This window comes from Pistacia vera, unplaced genomic scaffold, assembly GCF_008641045.1.
Source record: "Pistacia vera cultivar Batoury unplaced genomic scaffold, PisVer_v2 Contig883, whole genome shotgun sequence".
Classification (NCBI taxonomy): Eukaryota; Viridiplantae; Streptophyta; class Magnoliopsida; order Sapindales; family Anacardiaceae; genus Pistacia; species Pistacia vera.
The window spans coordinates 46,324-70,777 of record NW_022196760.1 but is presented as its reverse complement, the minus strand read 5'-3'; the positions used below and the strand labels follow the sequence as shown (position 1 = coordinate 70,777).

At 36.4% G+C, this 24,454-nt stretch overlaps 1 protein-coding gene across 1 annotated transcript; it reads right to left on the bottom strand.

Moving 5' to 3' along the window:
* Positions 1-16,468: 16,468 nt before the first annotated feature.
* Positions 16,469-17,237, bottom strand: LOC116119357 (protein FAR-RED IMPAIRED RESPONSE 1-like). The gene is made up of 2 exons (XM_031405295.1): positions 17,178-17,237; positions 16,469-17,053 (listed from the first exon to the last, which is right to left on the bottom strand). Exons 1-2 carry the CDS (start codon positions 17,235-17,237, stop codon positions 16,469-16,471), a joined length of 645 nt encoding a protein of 214 aa, XP_031261155.1.
* Positions 17,238-24,454: the final 7,217 nt, after the last annotated feature.

Below are 24,454 nucleotides of genomic sequence, written 5' to 3'. Positions count from 1 at the left end.
AATACAAATATCAAAGTCAAAATACTACACAAACATATATTTGTAAACAATAATACTACATTTACCGACTACATTCCCGACTGATACTTGATGACGTGGCAGACATGGTATATGCCATCTCATCTGCCACGTCAGCTTATCACCACGTCATAACACCTAAAAAAAAAAAGTCAATTGAGCACGATGGAAGACGCCCAAATTCAAAATTGCCTCCCAAAATTCATTTTTCACAAATTTTCTCTTAAATCAAATCACTCATTCCCCTAAATCAAATTTCCCCAAAATTGAAATTGCTTCCCACCACCACCAGCACGCGGGGCTATCGTTCCACCACCACTTGCAGTAGTGATTCGCGCGATGCCCAGGTATCAGCAACTAATTTTTAAAGACAATCGCATGGCACCACCCAATTCTGTTAAGCAATTCCAAAATTACTCCAATCAAAATCCCAATCGCAATTATGCGCGCAAAAACCCTAGGCAATGCCGCGGTGATTGGAGAACAATCTCGGTCGAAGATGTTGGCGGTTTTGTAGAGGGAGGCCGGTGAAGCTTAGAGTGGCGACAGGTGGATTTGAAGGTCGGGATCGACCGGAATCTAGCCTGAGAGGGGCGATTCGCGCGAAGAGCAGAGCCGAGGTAATATTTGTACTGTTATTAAATTTTAGTACATTGATATGTTTCAGTATCTTTAGGCACAAAGTTACATTATGTAATGCTTTGGTTGTAGGTTGGTAAAAGGATCAAGGGGGGATGTAACCATCACATATCGAGGTCGTATGTGATTTTATGTTTTGTAGATAAAGATGTGAAGTTTTTCCTTTACTGAAATATGTGCTACTTCTTGCAGTGAAGTCGGAGAAAGGTGTGTCCCAAGGGCCATTTGTGTTGGTTTTGAGGAACCTATTAAGCCAGCTGTTTGTTTGAGTGGTGGTAAGCTTTATTTAGTCTGATACTAATTAGGGAAAATGTGTTCACTTGTTGGGTCATAATAATTTATCTGGTGCAACAATTGAAGTTCAAAGCTTCAATACTTAAGTGTGCTAATTGAATCTTGAAATTGGAGGGGTTAGAACATATTCAGGACCCTTTGGTGGGAGTTGGAAATTCACCGAGCATGGTTTAACTTGGAGATGTGTGTTGTTTTGAAAATAAGTCTTACCATGATTATTTTTTTTACTTTTATTTTCTATCCTGATTATTTTTTGTTCTGGTTACAGTCATTCTTACCATGATTGCTAGCTCTTAGTGTAATTTATACCAGCCGTAGAAATTTTTCAGCATTTACACATGTCGGGCTCCGGTAGTCTATAAATTTCAACGCCAGAATCCCTACTTTGCATTCCTTTTTCGTCTTCCTTGTGTTGTGCCGTCTCTGTATCGTTTAGGTGCTTTATTTCTCTTCTTCTTGTTCGTTATTCTGTTTATTTTAGTTCTGAATATTATGTCTTACGTATTCTTACAAAGTTTCTGTTTTTTATTTCATCTGGTCAATGTTTTGATGACAAACCAGTACTCTGTTTCTTACATAACATAATTCTGGATCTTTTGCAATTGCTAGTGATCTTCTTGTAGATTTTTTAGAACTTCTGGAATAAAAAAAATCAGCTTCAGTATGTTGCTAGTCAAAGTTAGTTCCCTTTTACATGATTCTGCAACTCTGTTACTTGTAATTAAGAATTTGTTGAGTATGGTAAGCATGCACCAAATGCAGAGAGATCTTAATCTCTGTTTAAGTAAATTAAGATTGTAATCTTAGTTGAACTATGAAAGACTAAACTTCAATTAATACGTTGATGTGGTTGGTTGGTGAGACTGAGGTGGTAGGTTTGAATTTCTGAACTTTCCTTCTAGAATAGTATAAACTGGGTTTGTTGACTTAAATGATGTTATCCATGTTCATCTCTGCCTATTTACTCTACTTGTTTGGATAATTTTCAACGTGTTACTTGCTTTGATCCTTGTTGTTGAAGATAGTCTGAGATTGTTCGGCAGTAGTGTAGAGTGGTGTGTGCTGGAATGAAGTAGTGATCTAGCAGTTTGTTTCTACAATTTCCAGGAGTCTTGGGCAGTATGTGCAGGGTGGTGTGTGCTGGAATTGAAGTAGTGATCTGGCAGTTTGTTTCTGCAGTTCCAGGAGTCTTGGGCAGTATGTGTAGGGTGGTGTGTGCTGGAATTGAAGTAGTGATCTGGCAGTTTGTTTCTGTAGTTTCCAAGAGTCTTGGGCAGTATGTGCGGGTTGTGTGGGCGGAATTGAAGTAGTGATATGCATGGTGGTGTGTATGGAGTACAAAAATGATTGCTGCATTTTCTGCGTTTCTAGGTGAAGTCTTCAGTTTGGTTGGCTGTTTGTGTTACTTTTCTGTTGCTCATGTTTCTTTTTGTGTAGTTCAGTCCCTTGGGCATGTCCAAGGTTCATGGTTCTAAAAGGCAGTCGCCTTTTTAGGTGTAATTCGTTTATTTTAATAAAATTATCGAGTTTACCAATAAAAAAAATGCATCTGTAATGTTTATAATTAACTAAAAGCAAATTACACGTGATACCATCACAGTTTCAAGAGGAAAAGTTGGCTTCTCTTTGGCACCAAAAATAAAAAATAGAAATTTTCTATAGAATTGTATTACTAGCATGCACAAATACATAGAAACCATATTGATTCACATAAAAGAAAATAAATAAAAATTCATGAAAGATATCATCATAGCTGGTTTTTTTCTCCAGTTTCATCCTAAACAGCAAGTTCCATCTAAACATCTTCGAGTCCATCCTAACATCCTCAAGATATCTTACAGCTGATTTTTTTCAAATTCTACAGTTCTAAATTCTGCACAAACTGAGAAAGACTGCAGCTTCAAATTCTGCAGTTGCAGTAGAAACTTATCCAAGCTTCCCATCCAACAAACTGGAGAAAGATGCAAGGTTAATGGTTCCAGCAAGATTTTTTTTTTTTTTTTTTTTGGAATCTAGAAATTTTAAAAGAATAAAAAATTATGACAACCTAACAAGGGGACTCCCTTTAAAACTAAATCCTTTGGATAAGCCCAAAGGACTAAGCAAAAAACAAAATAAGAGCAACAAAAGGATATACACCCTTTTAGAATAAAAGCAAACAAAAGATATACACCCTTGGACAAAAAGGACCAACCAAAAAAACTATAAATTTTTCTCTAGAATAAGCATCACTAAGTGGCAATTTGTACATCTGCCAAGTCAAAATCAGTCCGAGAGAGCTCCCAATTATCAGATCCTGCTACTGATTGCTCTGACAAGGACCTGTACAATTGGACTATGTCCACGTCCTGTAGAATGTCTCCAAATCAATGAACTATGCATAAAAAAAATGGCAACATAAAAAAGACTATTAAGCAATCTAATTAATCCAGTTTTAATTGAACACCTAAGTCAAATAGTATCCAAACGGTATCCAATCAATGGAGTTGATGCCCTTCAGCTGATGAAGAACATCCAACCTTGATCTTATGTTCTTTTGATCCTGTGCAAGATACAACAAGAACTCAACAACATTAGTAGACTGGGAATTTACAACACACACACACACACACACATATAGTAAATGTGATTCTAAAATAACAATCTTGAGCTTTATACATTTCTACGATTCACATACATGTTGAAACATCAACTTAACAAAGAAACATAAATAAATTACATACCTGAGATGCTTCATTAAATAAGTATGAGATTAGGATTAGAACTCATAGCAATTTCAACTTTCGCAATTTCTTATTTTTGGCTTTACGAACAATTGTTCAACCTTCGACTGTTTTCTTTGAATGGCGGACGGCCTTTGCTGCGAACAACCTGTGGAGTAAGAATATTACTACTACCTCTTTGGAAGTAACCGCCAACAGCTTCACAATTGTTGTACTATTAGATGACTTGTTTAGTTCTTTTCAATCTCGCCAACACTTGATGCGACATCAATTTGTTCTCCCATCATTGTCATTTGCATCACCATATTGCAATCATCCTCATTACTTGATGCCAAATCTGCTACCTTAGTGAACGAATTACACAAACTGATCAAATCGTTTTCCTTCAACATTAGTACTCCAACTATTATAATATTCTAACCTTGGTATGCCATCTGATTATATTTTTCCTCCACCGCCTCAAAATGTATTTTTCTGGTACTTGGAAAATTTGCTTATGCGTCAACACTGCAATTGCATATCGACACAAAATTCCTCTAAACTCAAACAATGACAGGTGCAATGAATATCGCAAGATGCTTCATCAAAGCAAACGACAAAAGGATCACGACGGCGAGTCTCTCCACCACAAAATCTTCTTCTACTATAAATTCCGTATAAGAATCAATCTCTTGGAAGAACATAAATAACAATAGAGTTACAGCAACCTCGTTGAAACTCTTTAAATTTCCCAAGGGATATGCATCTTGAAATTGTTTCTCAATAGCAAAGTGCTTATGCAGGATCCATGATGTGAAAGATTTAAAATCAGCCTCCCTTTCTTTTTCCACTTTATCACGCAATGCATTTTCATATTGTTCCACAAACTGTTTTAAAATGGTTTTTGATTGACATATCCCAAAGAAGGCATGCATGCTTCACTACGTTGAGTAGTAGACATACCTGCCCAAAAAGTTCTTTTACAAAAGCCGGCACCCAATGTCGTCTTTCATTATACAATCCAAGTACCAACCATTATCGTGAAGGGTGGTTTATCAATGAATCTATTCCAGCGTTCATCAAACACCTCACGTGTCAATGAATCATACATGACATTCTACAAAGAAAACTTAATATGTTCATATGGCCATAACCTCAACTTTTAGGCAATTTCTTCATTATATGCCCACAAAACCATCTATGCCGTATATTAGGGAACACAATCTCGATTGCATTTTGCATTGCCTTATCTGATCAGTGATTATTGCCTTAGGGGCACAATCAGCACATGGAGCAAGATTGAAAAAGCCATACAAATGTTGTGTGTCCTCGTTGGAGACAACCCACAACCTAACAATATGAGGGGCCATGATGATCAAAACACAACAAAACAAGCAAACGGCATATCATACTTGTTGGTCAAATATGTCGTGTCAAATGTTACAACGTCACCAAATTCTTTAAATGCGGCCCTACTTCTTGCACCCCCCCATAAAACATTTTTTAATCGACCTCTCATCTAAATCATGGTGTAGAAGAAATTTGAATTTCCATTTTGCATTTTCAAAAATAGTTTGGATTGCAGAAGCATCTCCAACCAAAGTCGGGGTCTCCTAACTTTTTCAATATGTTTCTACAATCTTTCTGTAGGAAAGGCAAATTCTCAGCACCGCCTGCTTCAATATAAGGAATGAAAGTTTTTATTGGCCTAATCCCAGCCCTATCATTCACTTCCAACTTCTTTTTCATACGGTTGTATACAACGATTGCTCTGAAAAATCTAGTTTTGGCAAGACTACTGAGTTCATGGTTATGATCAAAGACTACTGAACATACTGCCATTTTCCGTCAGAACGTACCGATGCACCAATCCGAGCCCTACAATCAGTTTTTGTCACGAGATGCATTTTAAAGGCATTTCTAGAGTTATTGCTGACTTCCCACTACGAGAACAAGTCACTGTCGCAAATTTACTTCCATCATCTCCTTTCTTGAAGTTCTTACAATTATTCAAAACCCATTTATTCCATAGTTTTGTAGTGTTGGAAAAGCTTATCAAATGAATCAAAAGCCATCAGGCCTAGGCTTCCATTCCTCTTCTGCACTTCTTGTATCTCTTGTTTTTGTTTATATTATCCTAATTTATTGATATATAAGAGCAAAATTAGAATATAATGATACTTAAAAAAGGTAGAAATAATACATAGAAAGATTAAATCATATTACTGAATAAAAAGAAATTACAAAGAGATTACCTCAACAACGTTCAATTGAGAAAAAGAGCTCTCTGATTTCTTTTGACTACTCTCTTCCATCTTTGGTACTATGATGTAAACAGTACCCTAAATAAAATACAAAAATATTTTCATGTTATATATGATTCAATAATTTAATGAAAAATAATATTTTAATTAAACAATTGTTGCACCAGAAAACTATATATGACCCAATAAGGTAACAATTTCCCTAATAGTATCAGACTAAAATTAAAACTACCACCATTCAAACAAACACTAGCTCACTTGGTTCCTCAAAGCAGCACAAATGGCCCTCATAACAAAACCTTTCTCCAATTTTCCTGCAAGAAGCAGTACATCATCATTGAAATCCTGCTTCTACAGCCGAATAAATTGGACAACACATACGAAGTAACAAGTCATGAGCAAAATCCACACAAAACCATTATCAATGGTGCAATTGGCAATCCTACTCTATTGTCAAAAGCTGTTTTTTCAGAAGTAATAAATAATAGAGCCCAAGTTATACAAAAAACCAAGTGTAACACACATGCAATACAACTTGTGCCCCCTTAATATAAAAAATAACACTAACAATCCAAATATCATATACAACAATTTCACTTATTGATTTTAATTGCAACCATTCAAGAGACATACATATAAAATAACTAAATAGATCCACTGCTTCAGAACAATAACTTAATCACAATTATACAGCAAAATTTCTTAATTTTTTTTGGATGAAAGTTCAGATCTTTAAGGCCATGGCTAATAATCCAAGGTATTGGTAATGAGGAAGAGATGGGTGACACATGTCTGATCCAAAAACTTGGAATGATTTGAAGAGTGTGTATGGGTACGACAATAGTTGTTTTCCTTACTTTCTTTTACGTTAATCGATCAATAGTCAAAGGAAAGAGAAGGGCTTGCAGCAATTATCCCACATCAACTTCATGAAAAGGAAGCGACATAAGTTACTGGACAAGGAACTGATTGCCCCTAAACCTGTATCGAAATAGAAGGAGCTGCTCTCAAATCCCCTTTTTCTGTTACAGTTAATCCTTGAAGGGGACATGCATAATACGCCAACAAGAGGCAAAGAGGATTGGAGACACAAAATTTCTTTTTAAAAATGTCTAGCGATATCCCAGTTTGAGCCAGGGAGGATTTATGAAATTGGAATTGATTGAAGAGTGTGTTAAAATGTTCCCAGGTAGACATTCAAGTAAAACTGAAACTCCGGAGTTTGCAAATTTCCAATTTTTCACATTTGCTTAACACTTTCTATAACATTTTCCATTACCGTATATGTGTTTGGACCTGCAAAAAAAAACCCAAATATTCCCAAACCCAAATCGTTCCCATCTCCTTTGCTTATGCAAAGTACATCTTTGTAATGGGTGCTTCAGGAACTCAACCGCGAATGGTGCAGAGAGGCAAAGCGAGTGAGGTGGCGAAGTTAGAGTGCGGTGGTGGTGCGCTTGTGGAGTGAGATTGAAACATGAAGTGCGTTCAGTGTGTGTTTTGTGCGGGAAAATTTGTGAAAAATGAATTTTGGGAGGCAATTTTGACTTTGGGCGCCTTCCAGTCGCGCAATCATCCAATTGACTTTTTTTTTTTTTTTTTTTTTTAAGGTGTTATGACGTGGTGATAAGCTGACGTGGCAGATGAGATGGCATATACCATGTCATCTGCCACGTCAGTCAGGATGTATCAGTCGGAATGTAGTCGGTAAATGTTGTATTATTGTTTGTAAATTCATTTCGTAATCATAACCTATCCAACTATCTAATATTATTTCAAAATCATATCCAAAATGAACCAAACGCACCTGTTGATATTAAGAATACAATTATTCAAGGGTAATTGATATAACACTGAAATTCTAGGATTGACTTATATTCCGGTACTTTTAGAATCTTTACACATTGTTTGTGTGAAATATTTTCCGAAATTAAATTTGAACAATAACCATACATTTACGTTGAAATTATTTAATGCACTATTAAATCTTAAATTAAAATATTGATTTCATTGAATTATGTTCTCCCTTAACAAAAGGATGTCAAGCTTTGGAAAACAGAGCATGAGGTTATGATTTGTACTGGTATAACATTGATTCCCCAAAAATTATTTAGTATTTGATTTATTTATTTTTGGGGCCTTTCGTTTATTTCTCCCAACGGATCGAATGAGGTATAAGTTTATCTGTGTTTACTTGATTACCACCACATGTTAGTATTATATTTTTTAATGTGATTGGTGATTCGTATGGTGTCTCAATGTTTGTTGTCCCTTACCGTACTGTCCTTAGATGAGTGATTCTGTGGGCTAGTCCGCTGAGATGACCTACAAATTTTTGCTCCTGTTATCTGAGCGGGCTAAAACTTCGCACGGTACTGCAATAAAAACAGCTGATTACCAGGAAATGTTGGACGACATATCATCACTGGCTGGCAGGAGACTCAACGTCACACAATTAACCTCTAAGTTCTTTCGCCTGCGAAAAGTTTATCAAGCATGGCAGAAATTTTTGCAACACATGGGGTTTGGGTGGGATCACGAGTCACAAAGTCCAACGTGTCCCGTTGAGGTTTGGCAAGAATATGTCAAAGTAAATTTTCATATTTTTTAACTAATATTATTCAACGACATTGTAAATGTACGCATTTTTTTCGGACTACTAAATATTAATATATTATTCTTTTAATTTACTAGCAAAACCCACGGGCGCAACAATTTTATCACAAGAGACTTCCTCACAAGGAACTTTATGAAATAATATTTGAGAAGCAAACTGCCACTGGAAGAAATGCGTGTACATCTACATCCCAACTGATGAAGATCTCCAGTTATTCCAAACCCGGTGCGGTTCCCATGGATGATAGCAACTTTGAACGTGATCCTGATCGGACGACAGGGGAAAAACGGCCAAACACATTTGGCCATGGAAAAGCGAGAAATAGGAGGAACAAAAGCGGCTCGGGACAATCACTTGCGGATGCCATTTTTAGATTGACGGATGAGCTTGCGGAGAAGCGGACTATTGGATCGAGGGCTAGCAATCGCAGTGCAAATGAGAGGGAAGAAGAGAACGCCAGTGCTCCATCTGATCCTTTTTCCATGAGTAATTGTATTGACATCATGCAAGTACCGACACAGTTTTACCTGCTGGTTGTCACGTACTTATATGAAAATCCAAGGTGGCGGGAGATATTCGTGAAACTCCCACTAGAGGAAAAGGCTAACTGGATTTATAACAACTTTCCCAATAAGTAGATGACACTATATTTCATAAGTATTTGGCAACAATTTTGTATGTGTCAGTGGGCAGTTGTCATTACAATTACAATTTATAACGCTACTGTATGAACTTATTTATGTGATATTACATGTGTAAACACCGTTTTCGATTATCATTACAATTAAATGTCAACTGTTATATTTTGCTAAGTAGTACAACAACTGTTAATTGTTGATAAATGTTTTGCAAATGTGTAAGTTTAAATGGCGTCGTCTAGCCGTACAAGAAGTAGACAACGTGCTACAGATGAGAGGGACGAAGAAGAAATACTGATAGATATCGTCATTGCACTCTGCAGTGTTGCCGCGTTAGAAGCGAGTGGGCGTGAACTACGACATACATCCGTATTAACTGATCATCAGTACATGTTGGAAGTACTCAACGGTCATCCTGACAAGATCTATGACCAGTGTCGCATGGACAAAGACTGTTTTACATTGTTATGTGAAATTTTGTCCGATGAAGGCAAATTGCAACCAACCAGGAAGACAAGTTATGGTATTTCTAACAATCGTTGGAAAAAACGAGACAATCAGAACGATGATAGAGGATTTCCAACATTCAGGTGAGACGACATGTTACCGCAGTTTGCGACGCTATATGTGAGTTGAAGACAGAGTTTATCAGACCACCTGACTTCAATGATGTTCCATGGGAAATATCAGCTAACAGAAAATATTACCCTTTCTTTAAGGTATTGGTTCATTATGTTTGCTATTAGTAGATAGTTAAGTTCATTGTGTTATTAATTTTTATAGTAGGTTAATATGAGTAAAATTCAATTTTCATAATAGAACTGTATTGGAGCCATAGATGGCACACATGTATACGCTTCGATTCCACGTGAATTTGCCGATAGATACCGGAATCACAAAGGAACGATGTCACAGAATGTAATGGCTGTATGCGACTTTAAGATGATGTTCACTTATGTCGTTACTAGATGGGAATGATCTGCGCATGATTCAAGAGTTTTAAATTCAATTCTTGATTATCTTAATTCTGGATTCCCACATCCTCCACCAGGTATAAGTATTTTCTTGACATATTATAACGTATTACCTCCACTGTTGAGGCCCTGTAATTCAAATAAAATGTCTGATATTATTATAGGGAAATACTATTTGGTTGATGCGGGTTATCCAAATAGAGATGAGTTCCTCGTCCCTCATAGACAAATGGCTTACCATATTTCTGATCACCGCCGTAACTGAAGGGGGCCACAAGAGTTGTTTAACCACAGACACGCTTCACTCCGCAATGTTGTCGAGAGAACCTTTGGTGTTTTGAAAAGACAACCGTATTCTAAATGGAATGAACAATTACCCGTTAGACAAACAAGGGAAGATTGTTATGGCATGTTGTGTACTTCATAATTTTATCAGAATGTATAATATGGACGACTGTATCTTCAAACAAACCAATAATAGTACGGGTAATGAGCAAGTATATTGTGATCGTCAAAACGGGGCAGAATATGGCCGAAATGGAGAAGGACCGGGTCAACCGCAGCAAGGTATTATAGACAACATGACAACTGTACGGGATAGCATAACGAATGCACTGTGGGCAATACAGTGGACCATATCGTAGTTGTTAATGGAGTATACATGTAATAATGATTGTAAGGGTTGATAATTAGTACTTTTGTCATATATGTATTAATGTGATGTTTTTAAACAGTTTGATTAGTACTTGAAATTAATATGGGTTTTTGTTTTTTAATATCTACGGGTGACAAAATTACCAATAAAATATTTAATATTATTAAAATGTAACTTGATAAGTTATATATATAATAATACATTATTTTAACAAAATACAACAAAATATTATATTAATAAATCATTTATAAAAAAAATATTAACCAAATATTCAATACAAATATCAAAGTCAAAATACTCTACCAAACATATATTCTGTAAACAATAATACTACATTTACCGACTACATTCCCGACTGATACTCCTGACTGACGTGGCAGATGACATGGTATATGCCATCTCATCTGCCACGTCAGCTTATCACCACGTCATAACACCTAAAAAAAAAAAGTCAATTGAAATGCACGATTGGAAGACGCCCAAATTCAAAATTGCCTCCCAAAATTCATTTTTCACAAATTTTCTCTTAAATCAAATCTCACTCATTCCCCTAAATCAAATTTCTCCCAAAATTGAAATTGCTCTCCCACCACCACCAGCACCGCGGGCTATCGTCTTCCACCACCACTTGCAGTAGTGATTCGCGCGATGCCCAGGTATCAGCAACTAATTTTTAAAGACAATCGCATGGCACCACCCAATTCTGTCTAAGCAATTCCAAAATTACTCCAATCAAAATCCCAATCGCAATTATCGCGCAAAAACCCTAGGCAATGCCGCGGTGATTGGAGAACAATCTCGGTCGAAGATGTTGGCGGTTTTGTAGAGGGGAGGCCGGTGAAGCTTAGAGTGGCGACAGGTTGGATTCTGAAGGTCGGGATCGACCGGAATCTAGCCTGAGAGGGGCGATCGCGCGAAGAGCAGATGCCGAGGTAATATTTTGTACTGTTATTAAATTTTAGTACATCTTGATATGTTTCAGTATCTTTAGGCACATAAAGTTACATTATGTAATGCTTTAGGTTGTAGGTTGGTAAAAGGATCAAGGGGTGATGTAACCATCACAATATCGAGGTCTGTATGTGATTTTATGTTTTGTAGATAAAGATGTGAAGTTTTTCCCTTTACTGAAATATGTGCTACTTCTTGCAGTGAAGTCGGAGAAAGGTGTTGTCCCAAGGGCCATTTGTGTTGGTTTTGAGGAACCTATTAAGCCAGCTGTTTGTTTGAGTGGTGGTAAGCTTTAATTTAGTCTGATACTAATTAGGGAAAATGTGTTACACTTGTTGGGTCATATATAATTTATCTGGTGCAACAATTGAAGTCTCAAAGCTTCAATACTTAAGTGTGCTAATTGAATCTTGAAATTGGAGAGGTTAGAACATATTCAGGACCCTTTGGTGGGAGTTGGAACCTTCACCGAGCATGGTTTAACTCTTGGAGATGTGTTTGTTTTGAACATAAGTTCTTACCATGATTATTTTTTTTACTTTTATTTTCTATCCTGATTATTTTTTGTTCTGGTTTACAGTCAATTCTTACCATGATTGCTCTAGCTCTTAGTGTAATTTATTACCAGCCGTAGAAATTTTTTCAGCATTTACCATTGTCGGGCTCTGGTAGTCTATAAATTTCAACGCCAGACTCCCTACTTTTGCATTCCTTTTTCGTTCTTCCTTGTGTTGTGCCGTCTCTGTATTTCGTTTAGGTGCTTTATTTCTCTTCTTCTTGTTCGTTATTCTGTTTATTTTTAGTTCTGAATATTATGTCTTACGTATTCTTTACAAAGTTTCTGTTTTTTATTTCATCTGGTCAATGTTTTGATGACAAACCAGTACTCTGTTTCTTTACACTAACATAATTCTGGATCTTATTGCAATTGCTAGTGATCTTCTTGTAGATTTTTTAGAACTTCTTGGAATAAAAAAAATCAGCTTCAGATTCTGTTGCTAGTCAAAGTTAGTTTCCCCTTTTTACATGATTCTGCAACTCTGTTTACTTGGTAATTAAGAAATTTGTTGAGTATTGTAAGCATGCACCAAATGCAGAGAGATCTTAATCTCTGTTTAAGTAAATTAAGATTGTAATCTTAGTTGAACTATGAAAGACTAAACTTCAATTAATACGTTGATGTGGTTGGTTGGTGAGACTGAGGTGGTAGGTTTTGAATTTCTGAACTTTCCTTCTAGAATAGTATAAACTGAGGTTGGTTTTGACTTAAATGATGTTTATCCATGATTCATCTCTGCCTATTTAACTCTACTTTGTTTGGATAATTTTCAACGTGTTACTTGCACTTTGATCCTCTGTTGTTGAAGTAGTCTGAGATTGTTCGGCAGTATGTGTAGAGTGGTGTGTGCTGGAATTGAAGTAGTGATCTAGCAGTTTGTTTCTACAATTTCCAGGAGTCTTGGGCAGTATGTGCAGGGTGGTGTGTGCTGGAATTGAAGTAGTGATCTGGCAGTTTGTTTCTGCAGTTTCCAGGAGTCTTGGGCAGTATGTGTAGGGTGGTGTGTGCTGGAATTGAAGTAGTGATCTGGCAGTTTGTTTCTGTAGTTTCCAAGAGTCTTGGGCAGTATGTGCAGGGTGGTGTGGGCTGGAATTGAAGTAGTGATATGCATGGTGGTGTGTATGGAGCTACAACATGATTGCTGCATTTTCTGCAGTTTCTAGGTGAAGTCTTCAGTTTGGTTGTCTTGTGTTTGTGTTACTTTTCTGTTGCTCATGTTTCTTTTTGTGTAGTTCAGTCCCTTGGGCATGTCCAAGGTTCATGGTTCTAAAAGGCAGTCGCCTTTTTAGGTTGTAATTCGTTTATTTTCTAATAAAATTATCGAGTTTACCCAATAAAAAAATTGCATCTGTAATGTTTATAATTAACTAAAAGCAAATTACACGTGATACCATCACAGTTTCAAGAGGAAAAGTTGGCTTCTCTTTGGCACCAAAAATAAAAAATAGAAAATTTTCTATAGAATTGTATTACTAGCATGCACAAATACATAGAAACCATATTGATTCACATAAAAGAAAATAAATAAAAATTCATGAAAGATATCATCATAGCTGGTTTTTTTCTCCAGTTTCATCCTAAACAGCAAGTTCCATCCTAAACATCTTCGAGTTCCATCCTAACATCCTCAAGATATCTTTACAGCTGATTTTTTTCAAATTCTACAGCTTCTCAAATTCTGCACAAACTGGAGAAAGACTGCAGCTTCTCAAATTCTGCAGTTGCAGTAGAAACTTATCCAAGCTTCCCATCCAACAAACTGGAGAAAGACTGCAAGGTTAATGGTTCCAGCAAGATTTTTTTTTTTTTTTTTTTTGGATAATCTAGAAATTTTATAAAAGAATAAAAAATTATGACAACCTAACAAGGGGACTCCCCTTTAAAACTAAATCCTTTGGATAAGCCCAAAGGACTAAGCAAAAAACAAAATAAGAGCAAACAAAAGGATATACACCCTTTTAGAATAAAAGCAAACAAAAAGATATACACCCTTGGACAAAAAGGACCAACCAAAAGCTATACATTTTTTCTCTAGTATAAGCATCACTAAGTGGCAATTTGTACAATCTGCCAAGTCAAAATCAGTCCGAGAGAGCTCCAAATTATCAGCTTCCTGCTACTGATTGCTTCTGCACAAGGTACATGTACAATTGGACTATGTCCACCAGTCCTGTAGAATGTCTCCAAATCAATGAACTATGCATAAAAAAAATGGCAACATAAAAAAGACTATTAAGCAATCTAATTACTCCAGTTTTAATTTTGAACACCTAAGTCAAATAGTATCCAAACGGTATCCAAATCAATGGAGTTGATGCCCTTCAGCTGATGAAAATGAACATCCAACCTCCTGATCTTTATGTTCTTTTGATCCCTGTGCAAGATACAACAAGAACTCAACAACATTAGTAGACTGGGAAATTTACACACACACACACACACACACACATATAGTAAATGTGATTCTAAAATAACAATCTTGAGCTTTATACATTTCTACGATTCACATACATGTTGAAACATCAACTTAAACAAAGAAACATAAATAAATTACATACCTGAGATGCTTCATTAAATCCAAGTATGAGATTAGGATTAGAACTCATAGCAATTTCCAACTTTCGCAATTTCTTATTTTTGGCTTTACGAACAATTTGTTCAACCTTCGACTGTTTTCTTTTGAATGGCGGACGGCCTTTGCTGCGAACAACCCGTGGAGTAAGAATATTACTACTACCCTCTTTGGAAGTACCGCCAACAGCTTCACAATTTGTTGTACTGTTAGATGACTTGTTTAGTCCTTTATCAATCTCGCCAACACTTTGATGCGACATCAATTTGTTCTCCATATCATTGATCATTTGCATCACCATATTACAATCATCCTCATTACTTGATGCCAAATCTGCTACCTTAGTGAACGAATTACATAACTGATCAAATCGTTTTCCTTCAACATTAGTGCTCCAACTATTATAACTTATCTGAACCTTGGTATGCCATCTGATTATATTTTTCCTCCACCGCCTTAAAATGTATTTTTCTGATACTTGGGAAATTTGCTTACGCGTCAACATTGCAATTGCATGTCAACACAAAATTCCTCTAAACTCAAACAATCGACAGTTGCAACGAATATCGCAAGATGCTTCATCAAAGCAAACAACAAAAGGATCACGACGGCGAGTCTCTCCAACCACAACATGTTCTTCTACTATAAATTCCATATAAGAATCAATCTCTTTGGAAGAACATAAATCACAATAGAGCTTACCAGCAACCTCTTGTTGAAACTCTTTAAATTTCCCAATGGTATATGCATCTTGAAATTGTTTCTCAATAGCATAAGTGCTTATGCAAGGGATCCATAATGTGAAAGATTTAAAATTAGCCTCCCTTTCTTTTTCTAATTTATCACGCAATGCATTTTCATATTGTTCCACAAACTGTTTTAAAGTGGTTTTTGAATTAACATATCCATCAAAGAATGCATGCATGCTTTCACTACGTTGAGTAGTAGACATACCTGCCCAAAAAGTATCTTTTACAAAAGCTGGCACCTAACGTCGTCTTTCATTATACAATCCAAGTAACCAACCATTATCGTGAAGGTTGTATTTATGAATGAATCTATTCCAGTGTTCATCAAACACCTCACGTGTCAATGAATCATACACGACATTCTGTAAAGAAAACTTAATATGTTCAGATTGGCCATAACCTCTTAACTTTTCAGGCAATTTCTTCATTATATGCCACAAACATCATCTATGTCGTATACTAGGGAACACAATCTCGATTGCATTTTGCATTGCCTTATCTTGATCAGTGATTATTGCCTTAGGGGCACAATTCAGCATACATGCAAGCCAAGATTGAAAAAGCCATACAAATGTTTGTGTGTCCTCATTGGAGACTAACCCACAACCTAACAATATTGAGTGGCCATGATGATCAACACTAACAAAACAAGCAAACGGCATATCATACTTGTTGGTCAAATATGTCGTGTCGAATGTTACAACGTCACCAAATTCTTTAAATGCGGCCCTAGTTCTTGTATCCACCCATAAAATATTTTTTAATCGACCCTCTTCATCTAAATCCATGGTGTAGAAGAAATTTGAATTCTCATTTTGCATTTTCAAAAAATATGTTTAGATTGCAGAAGCATCTCCAACACCAAGTCGGAGTCTCCTAACTTTTTCAATGCAGTTTCTACAATCTTTCTGTAGGAAAGGCAAATTCTCAGCACCGCCTGCTTCAACTAATAAGGAATGAAAGTTTTTATTTGGCCTAATCCCAACCCTATCATTCACTTCCAGCTTCCTTTTCACATATGGTTGTATTACGCGATTGCTCTTGAAAAATCTAGTTTTGGCAGGACTATTGAGTTCATGGTTATGATCAAAGACTACTGAACATATCTGCCATTTTCTGTCAGAACGTACTGATGCACCAATCTGAGCCTTACAATCAGTTTTTGTCACGGGATGCATTTTAAAGGCATTTCTAGAGTTATTGCTCGACTTCCCACTACGAGAACAAGTCACTGTCGCAAATCTTACCTCTCCATCATCTCCTTTCTTTGAAGTTCTTACAATTACTTCAAAACCCATTTTATTCCCATAGTTTTTGTAGTGTTGGAAAAGCTTATCAAATGAATCAAAAGCCATTCCAGGCCTAGGCTTCCATTCCTCTTCTGCACTTCTTGTATCTCCTGTTTCTTGTTTATTATTATCCTAATTTATTGATATAATAATATAGCCAAAATTAGAATATAATGATACTTAAAAAAGGTAGAAATAATACCATAGAAAGATTAAAATCATATTACTGAATTAAAAGAAATTACAAAGAGATTACCTCAACGACGTTCAATTGAGAAAAAGAGCTCTCTGATTTCTTTTGACTACTCTCTTCCATCTTTGGTACTATGATGTAAACATATTACCCTAAATAAAATACAAAAATTATTTTCATGTTATATAATATGATTCAATAATTTAAATGAAAAATAATATTTTTAATTAAACAATTGTTGCACCAGAAAAACTATATATGACCCAATTCCCTAATTAGTATCAGACTAAAATTAAAACTTACAACGACTCAAACAAACAGCTAGCTCACTTGGTTCCTCAAAAGCAGCACAAATGGCCTTCATAACAAAACCTTTCTCCAATTTTCCTGCAAGAAACAGTACACCATCATTCGAAATCCTGCTTTTACAGCCGAACAAATTGGACAACACATACGAAATAACAAGTCATGAGCAAAATCACACAATAGCCATATATCAATGGTGCAATTGGCAATCCTACTCTATTCTCAAAAGCTGTTTTTTCATAAGTAATAAATAATAGAGCCCAAGTTATACAAAAAACCAAGTGATAACATCACATGCAATACAACTTGTGCCCTCCTTAATATAAAAAATAACACTAACAATCCAAATATATATACAATAATTTCACTCATTGATTTTAATTGCATACCATTCAAGAGACATACATATAAAATAACTAAATAGAATCCATTGCTTCAGAACAATAACTTAATCACAATTCTACAGCAAAATTTCTTAATTTTTTTTGGATGAAAGATCAAATCTTTAAGGCCATGGCTACGAATCCAAGGTACTTGGTAATAGGGAAGAGATGAGTGACACTAGGGGTGTAAACGAGCCGAGCCAAGCCGAGCTTTTGGCTTATCAAGCTTGGCTCGTTTACAATAGTGTCGAGCTCGAGCTCGAGCTAGAGCCTGGCGAGCCTCAAAAAATTGAGACCAAGCTCGATAACGAGCTCGCGAGCCCTTATCGAGCTCGATAAGGCTCGATCAAACCACCATTTATCCGGGTTTGATCGAGCCAAGTTCCCTTTTTTTACAGCAATCTGCCTGTGTACATCATTTCATATTTACATCCAATGTTGAATTAACCATGACAGTTTCGAACATTACAAAATGTCTATTACCTTACAAAATAAAAAAACAGTCCTGAATATATACAAATAACATTCCTAGGAGATTACCGATTTCAGAGTGTCTGGTTCACGATTTGGGATTTGGGGGTCTTTGATTGCGATTTGGGATTTAGGGCAACTGGGATGGGGAACTGAAATTGACGCTCTATTTTGGTGTATCGTGTTATTTCAAATTTTCAATTTTGGGGGGGGGGGGGGGGGGGGGGGGGGGGGGGGGGAACTGTTATTTTTTAAAACTTTTTTCAATGGAAAATATCAGTTTAATACATAATAGTTTAAAAAATCACCCAAACACCCTGTGAAGTGTACAGTGCTTAATCGAGCCGGACCAGGCTCGAGAGCCCACGAGCCGAGCCAGGCTCGCGAGCCCACAAGCCGAGCTTCACTGTGTTCGAACTCGACTCGGTTAACGAACGAGTTCGAGTTGAGTCGAACCGAGCCTTATCGAGCCGGCTCGGCTTGTACAGCCAGGTGACACATGTCTGATCCAAAAACTTGGAATTGATTTGAAGAGTTGTATGGAGTATGACAATAGTTGTTTTCCTTACTTTCTTTCTTACACTTAATCAACAATAGTAAAGGAAAGAGAAGGGCTTGCAGCAATTATCCCACATTCAACTTCATGAAAAGGAAGTGACATAAGTTACTGGACAAGGAACTGATTGCCCTAAACCGTATCGAAATAGAAGGAGCTGCTCTCAAATCCCTTTTTTCTGTTACAGTTAATCCTTGAAGGGGACATGCATAATATGCCAACAAGAGGACAAAAGTGCATCAATAGTCTATCTTAGCAAACATTTGTAAAATCAGGATCAAGAGGATAGAGACACAAAATTTCTTTTAAAAGTCTAGGGATATCCATGAGCAGGAGGATTTATGAAATGATTGATTTGAAGAGTGTGTTAAAATCGTTCCAGGTAGATCATTCAAGTAAAACTGAAACTCCGGAGTTTGCAAATTTCCAATTTTCACATTTGCTTTTAACACTTTTATAACATTTTCCATTCCGTATATGTGTTTTCTGCAAAACAACCCAAATCATTCCAAACCCAATCGTTCCCATCTCTTTGCTCATGCAAGTACATACTTTGTAATGGGTGCTTCAGGAACTCAACCGCGAAATGGGCAGAAGGCAATAGGAGTAAGGTCGGCGAAGTTGGAGTTTTAAAATTTTTCACTGGAAAATATCAGTTTATACATAATAGTTTAAAAAATCACCAAAACACCCTGTGAAGTGTACAGTGCTTAATTGAGCCGGACCAGGCTCGCGAGCCACAAGCGAGCTTCACTGTCATTTTTTAAATTTTCACTGGAAAATTCAGTTTAATACATAATAGTTTAAAAATCACCAAAACACCATGTGAAGTGTACAGTGCTTAATCGAGCCGGACCAGGCTCGCGAGCCCACAAGCCGAGCTCACTGTGTTCGAACTCGACTCGGTTAACGAACCGAGTTCGAGTTGAGTCGAACCGAGCCTTATCGAGCCGAGCTCTAAATGAGCTTTATCGAGCGGCTCGGCTTGTTTACAGTCCTAGGTGAAATGTCTGATCCAAAAACTTGGAATTGATTTGAAGAGTTGTATGGATAGACAATAGTTGTTTCCTTACTTTCTTCTTACACTAATCCAACAATAGTCAAAGGAAAGAGAAGGGCTTGCAGCAATTATCCCACATTCAAATCATGAAAAGGAAGTGACATAAGTTACTGGAAAGGAACTGATTGCCCATAAACCGTATCGAAATAGAAGGAGCTGCTCTCAAATCCCTTTTTTCTGTTACAGTTAATCCTGAAGGGGACAGCATGATCATGCACATACAAGAGGACAGAAAGAGGATTAGAGACACAAAATTTCTTTTAAAAATTCTAGCGGATATCCAGTTTGAGCCAGGGAGGATTTATGAAATTGGATTGATTTGAAGAGTGTGTTAAAATCGTTCCCAGGTAGATCATTCAAGTAAAACTGAAACTCGGATTTGCAAATTTCCAATTTTCACATTTGCTTTAACACTTTTATAACATTTTCCATTACCGTATATGTGTTTTGCAAAACAACCCAAATCATTCCCAAACCCAAATTGTTCCCATCTCTTTGCTCATGCAAAGTAAACTTTGTAATGGGTGCTTCAGGAACTCAACCGCGAAATGGGCAGAAGGCAATAGCGAGTAAGGTCGGCGAAGTTGGAGTGGGTGGTGGTGCGTTTGTGGAGTGAGATTGAAACATGAAGTGTGTTCGTGTGTTTCTTTTCGGAATTGTGAAAAATGAATTTGGGAGGCAATTTTGATGGGTCTTCAATGTGCAAATCACTTTCAATTGATTGTTTTTTTTTTTTAGGTGTTATGACGTGGTGATAAGCTGACGTGGCAAATGACATCTCATCTGCCACGTCAGTCAGGATGTATCAGTCGGGAATATAGTCAGTAAATGTAGCATTATTGGTTATTCTTTTATTAGCGGGGCAATATAATCTTTGTACCAATTTTGTCCTTAGTTGATAAACATTTTGGACACAAATGCCCTCATATGTCTACCAAATAACAATTTGCCGAAATATACGAAATGACTTCTATAACCTCATAAATTTTTTTAGACATAAATGCCCCTCACTATTTACGTGAATACTACCCAAAATAAGTCAGCCATAGTAGATGATTGCCAGCTGTTGACAGTCGTCAGAACAGTGCACGACCGATCGGATCTGGCTATTAATGGCCAAATGCACAACTGTTAATGACCACAGATTTGGCTGTTAAAGGCCATGGATATGGCCGTTTTCGACCAAATCCATGGGAAAACGGCCAAATCCATGGTCATCTAGCCAATTTCAGCCTTTGATCTGATCGAAAACGGCTAGATAGGTGCACGGTCGGCCAGATCCGATTGGCTGTGCACTGTTCCAACGAATGTTGACTGTGGCCAATGGTGGTGGCCGACGGTCGGTAGTCATCTTCGGGTTGGGGGTATTTTGTTAAATTTTAAATTTTTATCTGGGTGTTGTAGCTAAATTCTAAAATGTAAGGGCTTAAAAATGATACTCTAAATAATAATAATATTATTAAAAAGGAAGGGCAATTTAGTAAAAGGCTTCTCCATAATTCTTTTATTCCTCCCATCCAAACATATTAATATAACATTCTCTATTAATCTTCAAGGTAATATATATCATTGATAATCCTATCTTTTCAGTAATAAAATATTGCCGAAACCAAAAGTAGCCTTAGAAGTATATATATTTTATTATTTTAATTTGAAATATTAATTAGTCTTTTTATATCATTCACTTAAATAATACACTTAATATCACTCACTTAAGTGATCATATTATTTGTTGAAGTGTGATTTTGACATCAACGACCTCACACGTGCAAAGTGCTAAGAAAGTCTTATAAATTACACGTGAATGATTATAAGAGTTGATTATGATGCAGAAATTATATATGTTTGCAGAAACATAAATAATAGATTGATAAGAAAGATTTTTATAGTGGTTCGGATGCTTAAAGCAAATCCTACATCTATTGTTATTTTATTATTCTCTGACTATTTTTCTGATATTGCCTGTAAAGCGTACGAAAATAGAGAAATGTTTTGTTTACAGATAAAAAATAATGGTTGAAGTTCTCGTTTGTGCCCAGCTCTAAGATGTTTGGCCCCCTCTTTCATGAAGAGAGGTGCTCATTTATACCTTTGAGGTCAATGTAATAAGTGTTTTTACAAGTTACCTTGACACGTGAGGACCACTCGTTAATTCTTATCTTAAAATGAGATAGGATTGATATAAAATATCTCTTTGAGATAGTTTGTGTTTTGATAGCTAATACCACTTTGTCTTTGAGTGCTTGTTAAACTCTAATTGGTGGTGCTGACATTGGTGTATATTTTTGGCACAACATTATTATTATTATTGTTGTTGTTGTTAAAAGAATTAGAATGAAAACAATCATCAGGACATACATTTATATTTTATGGAAATAATTATTGGAAATTATAACAAAATAAGATAATTAATAAAGGAAGGCATCTATTATCTTGTTTTATTTTATATAATTAGAGATGATAGCTTTTGATTATAAAAATTCAACAGCACACTTTAATGCCATTGAATCTGCAAAACTAAACATGTGATGCCATATTTCTACTTGCCCTCTCAAAGAATCCATTAGCTGTCATTTAGGAAATTACGGAACTTTCTTCTATATCCTCAAATTAACCATGTGATGGAATTTATTTTAGAGCAAACGACATGTTCCCACCCAAGGTAAAGTGAAATGCCAAGTTCTCATCTCTGGTTTTATAAATTTCAGATTCACCGCTTAAATTAACACTGTCATCAATTTTTAAGTTTTAACACATGTACAAAAGGTGTTATTACTATACCAGCCTTAACAAATAAATTTATAAATTATTTTTAACCACAAATTAGGAAAATTAGAAAGTAACCATGCATCTCAAAATTTAACCCATATCTCAAATTTCTTTTCACTGCCTCTCTGCCTCCACCCCAACCACCATTGGCCAGGAGATCCTGGCCGAGATCGCCAGGTTAGGAGTTGATTTCGGCCGGTATCAACTGGCCAAGAGGTGGTGGAGGTTCAGAATCGTGGTCTGGGCCGAGATTTGCTGGTTGGGGCAAAAAATCGAGCAGTTTGTGGGTGTGTTTCAAAGGTTGGTGGATTGGTGGCTGGCGACAGGGAAATTGACCGGGAAATTTGTACAATCAATTCACAACAGCAAAGGACTCCAAATACAATCAAAATCCTTCCAAAAAAAATTCCAATCGGTCCTTAATCGTGACAGTCTCGCACAACAACCAAAAGGGCTATGGACGACATTCAACGATGCAGGGGCTTTTGTTAAGGGGGTGACAGAGAGGCTAGGGCTTTTGAATTAGTGCTAAAAAGGGAAGCCTAGGTTGTCAAATTGGAAGTTTGGATCAATATCTATTGGATCGAGTGAGAAATCCAAGTTGAAATTGGAGAAGTGGCCTCTGAGTTGGTAGCCGATAATAACGCAATGAGATCAGATTCTGAACGCTGCATATGATGAACATCTTCGAAGTTGTTCATCTTGCATGGTGAAATTAAGAAATAATTTGAATCGGCAGTGCGGGAGAGACGAACGATGAAGAGAAACCACCCAAAAAATTGTTTTCATCAATCATTAGAGGGAGTTAGCAAGGAGGTTGAAGGAAAAGAGAAAAGACACACTATCGCTTTATTTTACAAGCCATCGTGATTGATGCTTAGTGCTTTTCTTTCCTCCCCATTTTTTCTTTTCTCTCTTTTTTGTATGATGATCGATTGATTTGGGTTGGAAGTCTATGTAATTTGTGGTGGTTTGTGGCGGTGGTGATGGCTATATGAGTGATTCTGGTGGCAGCTCATTTTCAGTTTGGATCTAAAATTAGAAATGACTATTATACCATTTTACTGCTATATTAACCAATTTTCTATTAATTTAAGGGTGAGAATATGAGATTTATGAAATTAGGGGTGGGAACTTGGCATTTCGCTTTACCTTGGGTGGGAACATGTCGTTTGCTCTTTATTTTAAATTCATAGTTTTACGCCTATGATTAATGTGACAGTATTATTTAAATTACTTGTTCTTAAAATACGAAAGAATCCATGTGCCGGTGATCCATATGTCAGTGACCAAACCAACCTATTCGCAGACTCGGAGACCCCCGATCTTTAAAGAAAAAGAAAAAACCTATTCGCAGGCCTGGGTGGCGCCACACTGGTCAAGCAAAATTTTTCAAAATTTACGTATAAATATACGAATTTATGCGGAGTCCAACAGAACTCTTTAATGCCATTGATTTGCAAAACTAAACACGTGTTTCCATATTTCTACTTACCAACATCACCAGCAAAAAAACAAAAATACCCTATTTTGTTTGTCAATTTGGTGTTGCACGGATAACTGAAAAAAATAATATTAGAGCTACAAAATTGGGATATACAGTTTCCATTCCGTTTAATTTTTGGTTTATTAGGTATGTTTGCATAATTAATTACATAAACCCATCATTAATGTTGTATTGACATTTAAGTTTGTATATGTGTAGATTATATATACAATTTTATGGCTCATGAGTGGGATACAAACTTTGATATATAAACTTGGAAAGTATAACACTACTAGTTGAAAATTGCAT

Excerpts from the sequence above, each read along its gene's own strand:
- LOC116119357 (XM_031405295.1), bottom strand. The coding sequence starts at position 17,237 with ATGGAAGAGAGTAGTCAAAAGAAATCAGAGAGCTCTTTTTCTCAATTG. Across the intron at positions 17,054-17,177 it reads CTCAATTGAACGTCGTTGAG|GATAATAATAAACAAGAAAC; the intron begins GTAATCTCTTTG and ends TCAATAAATTAG.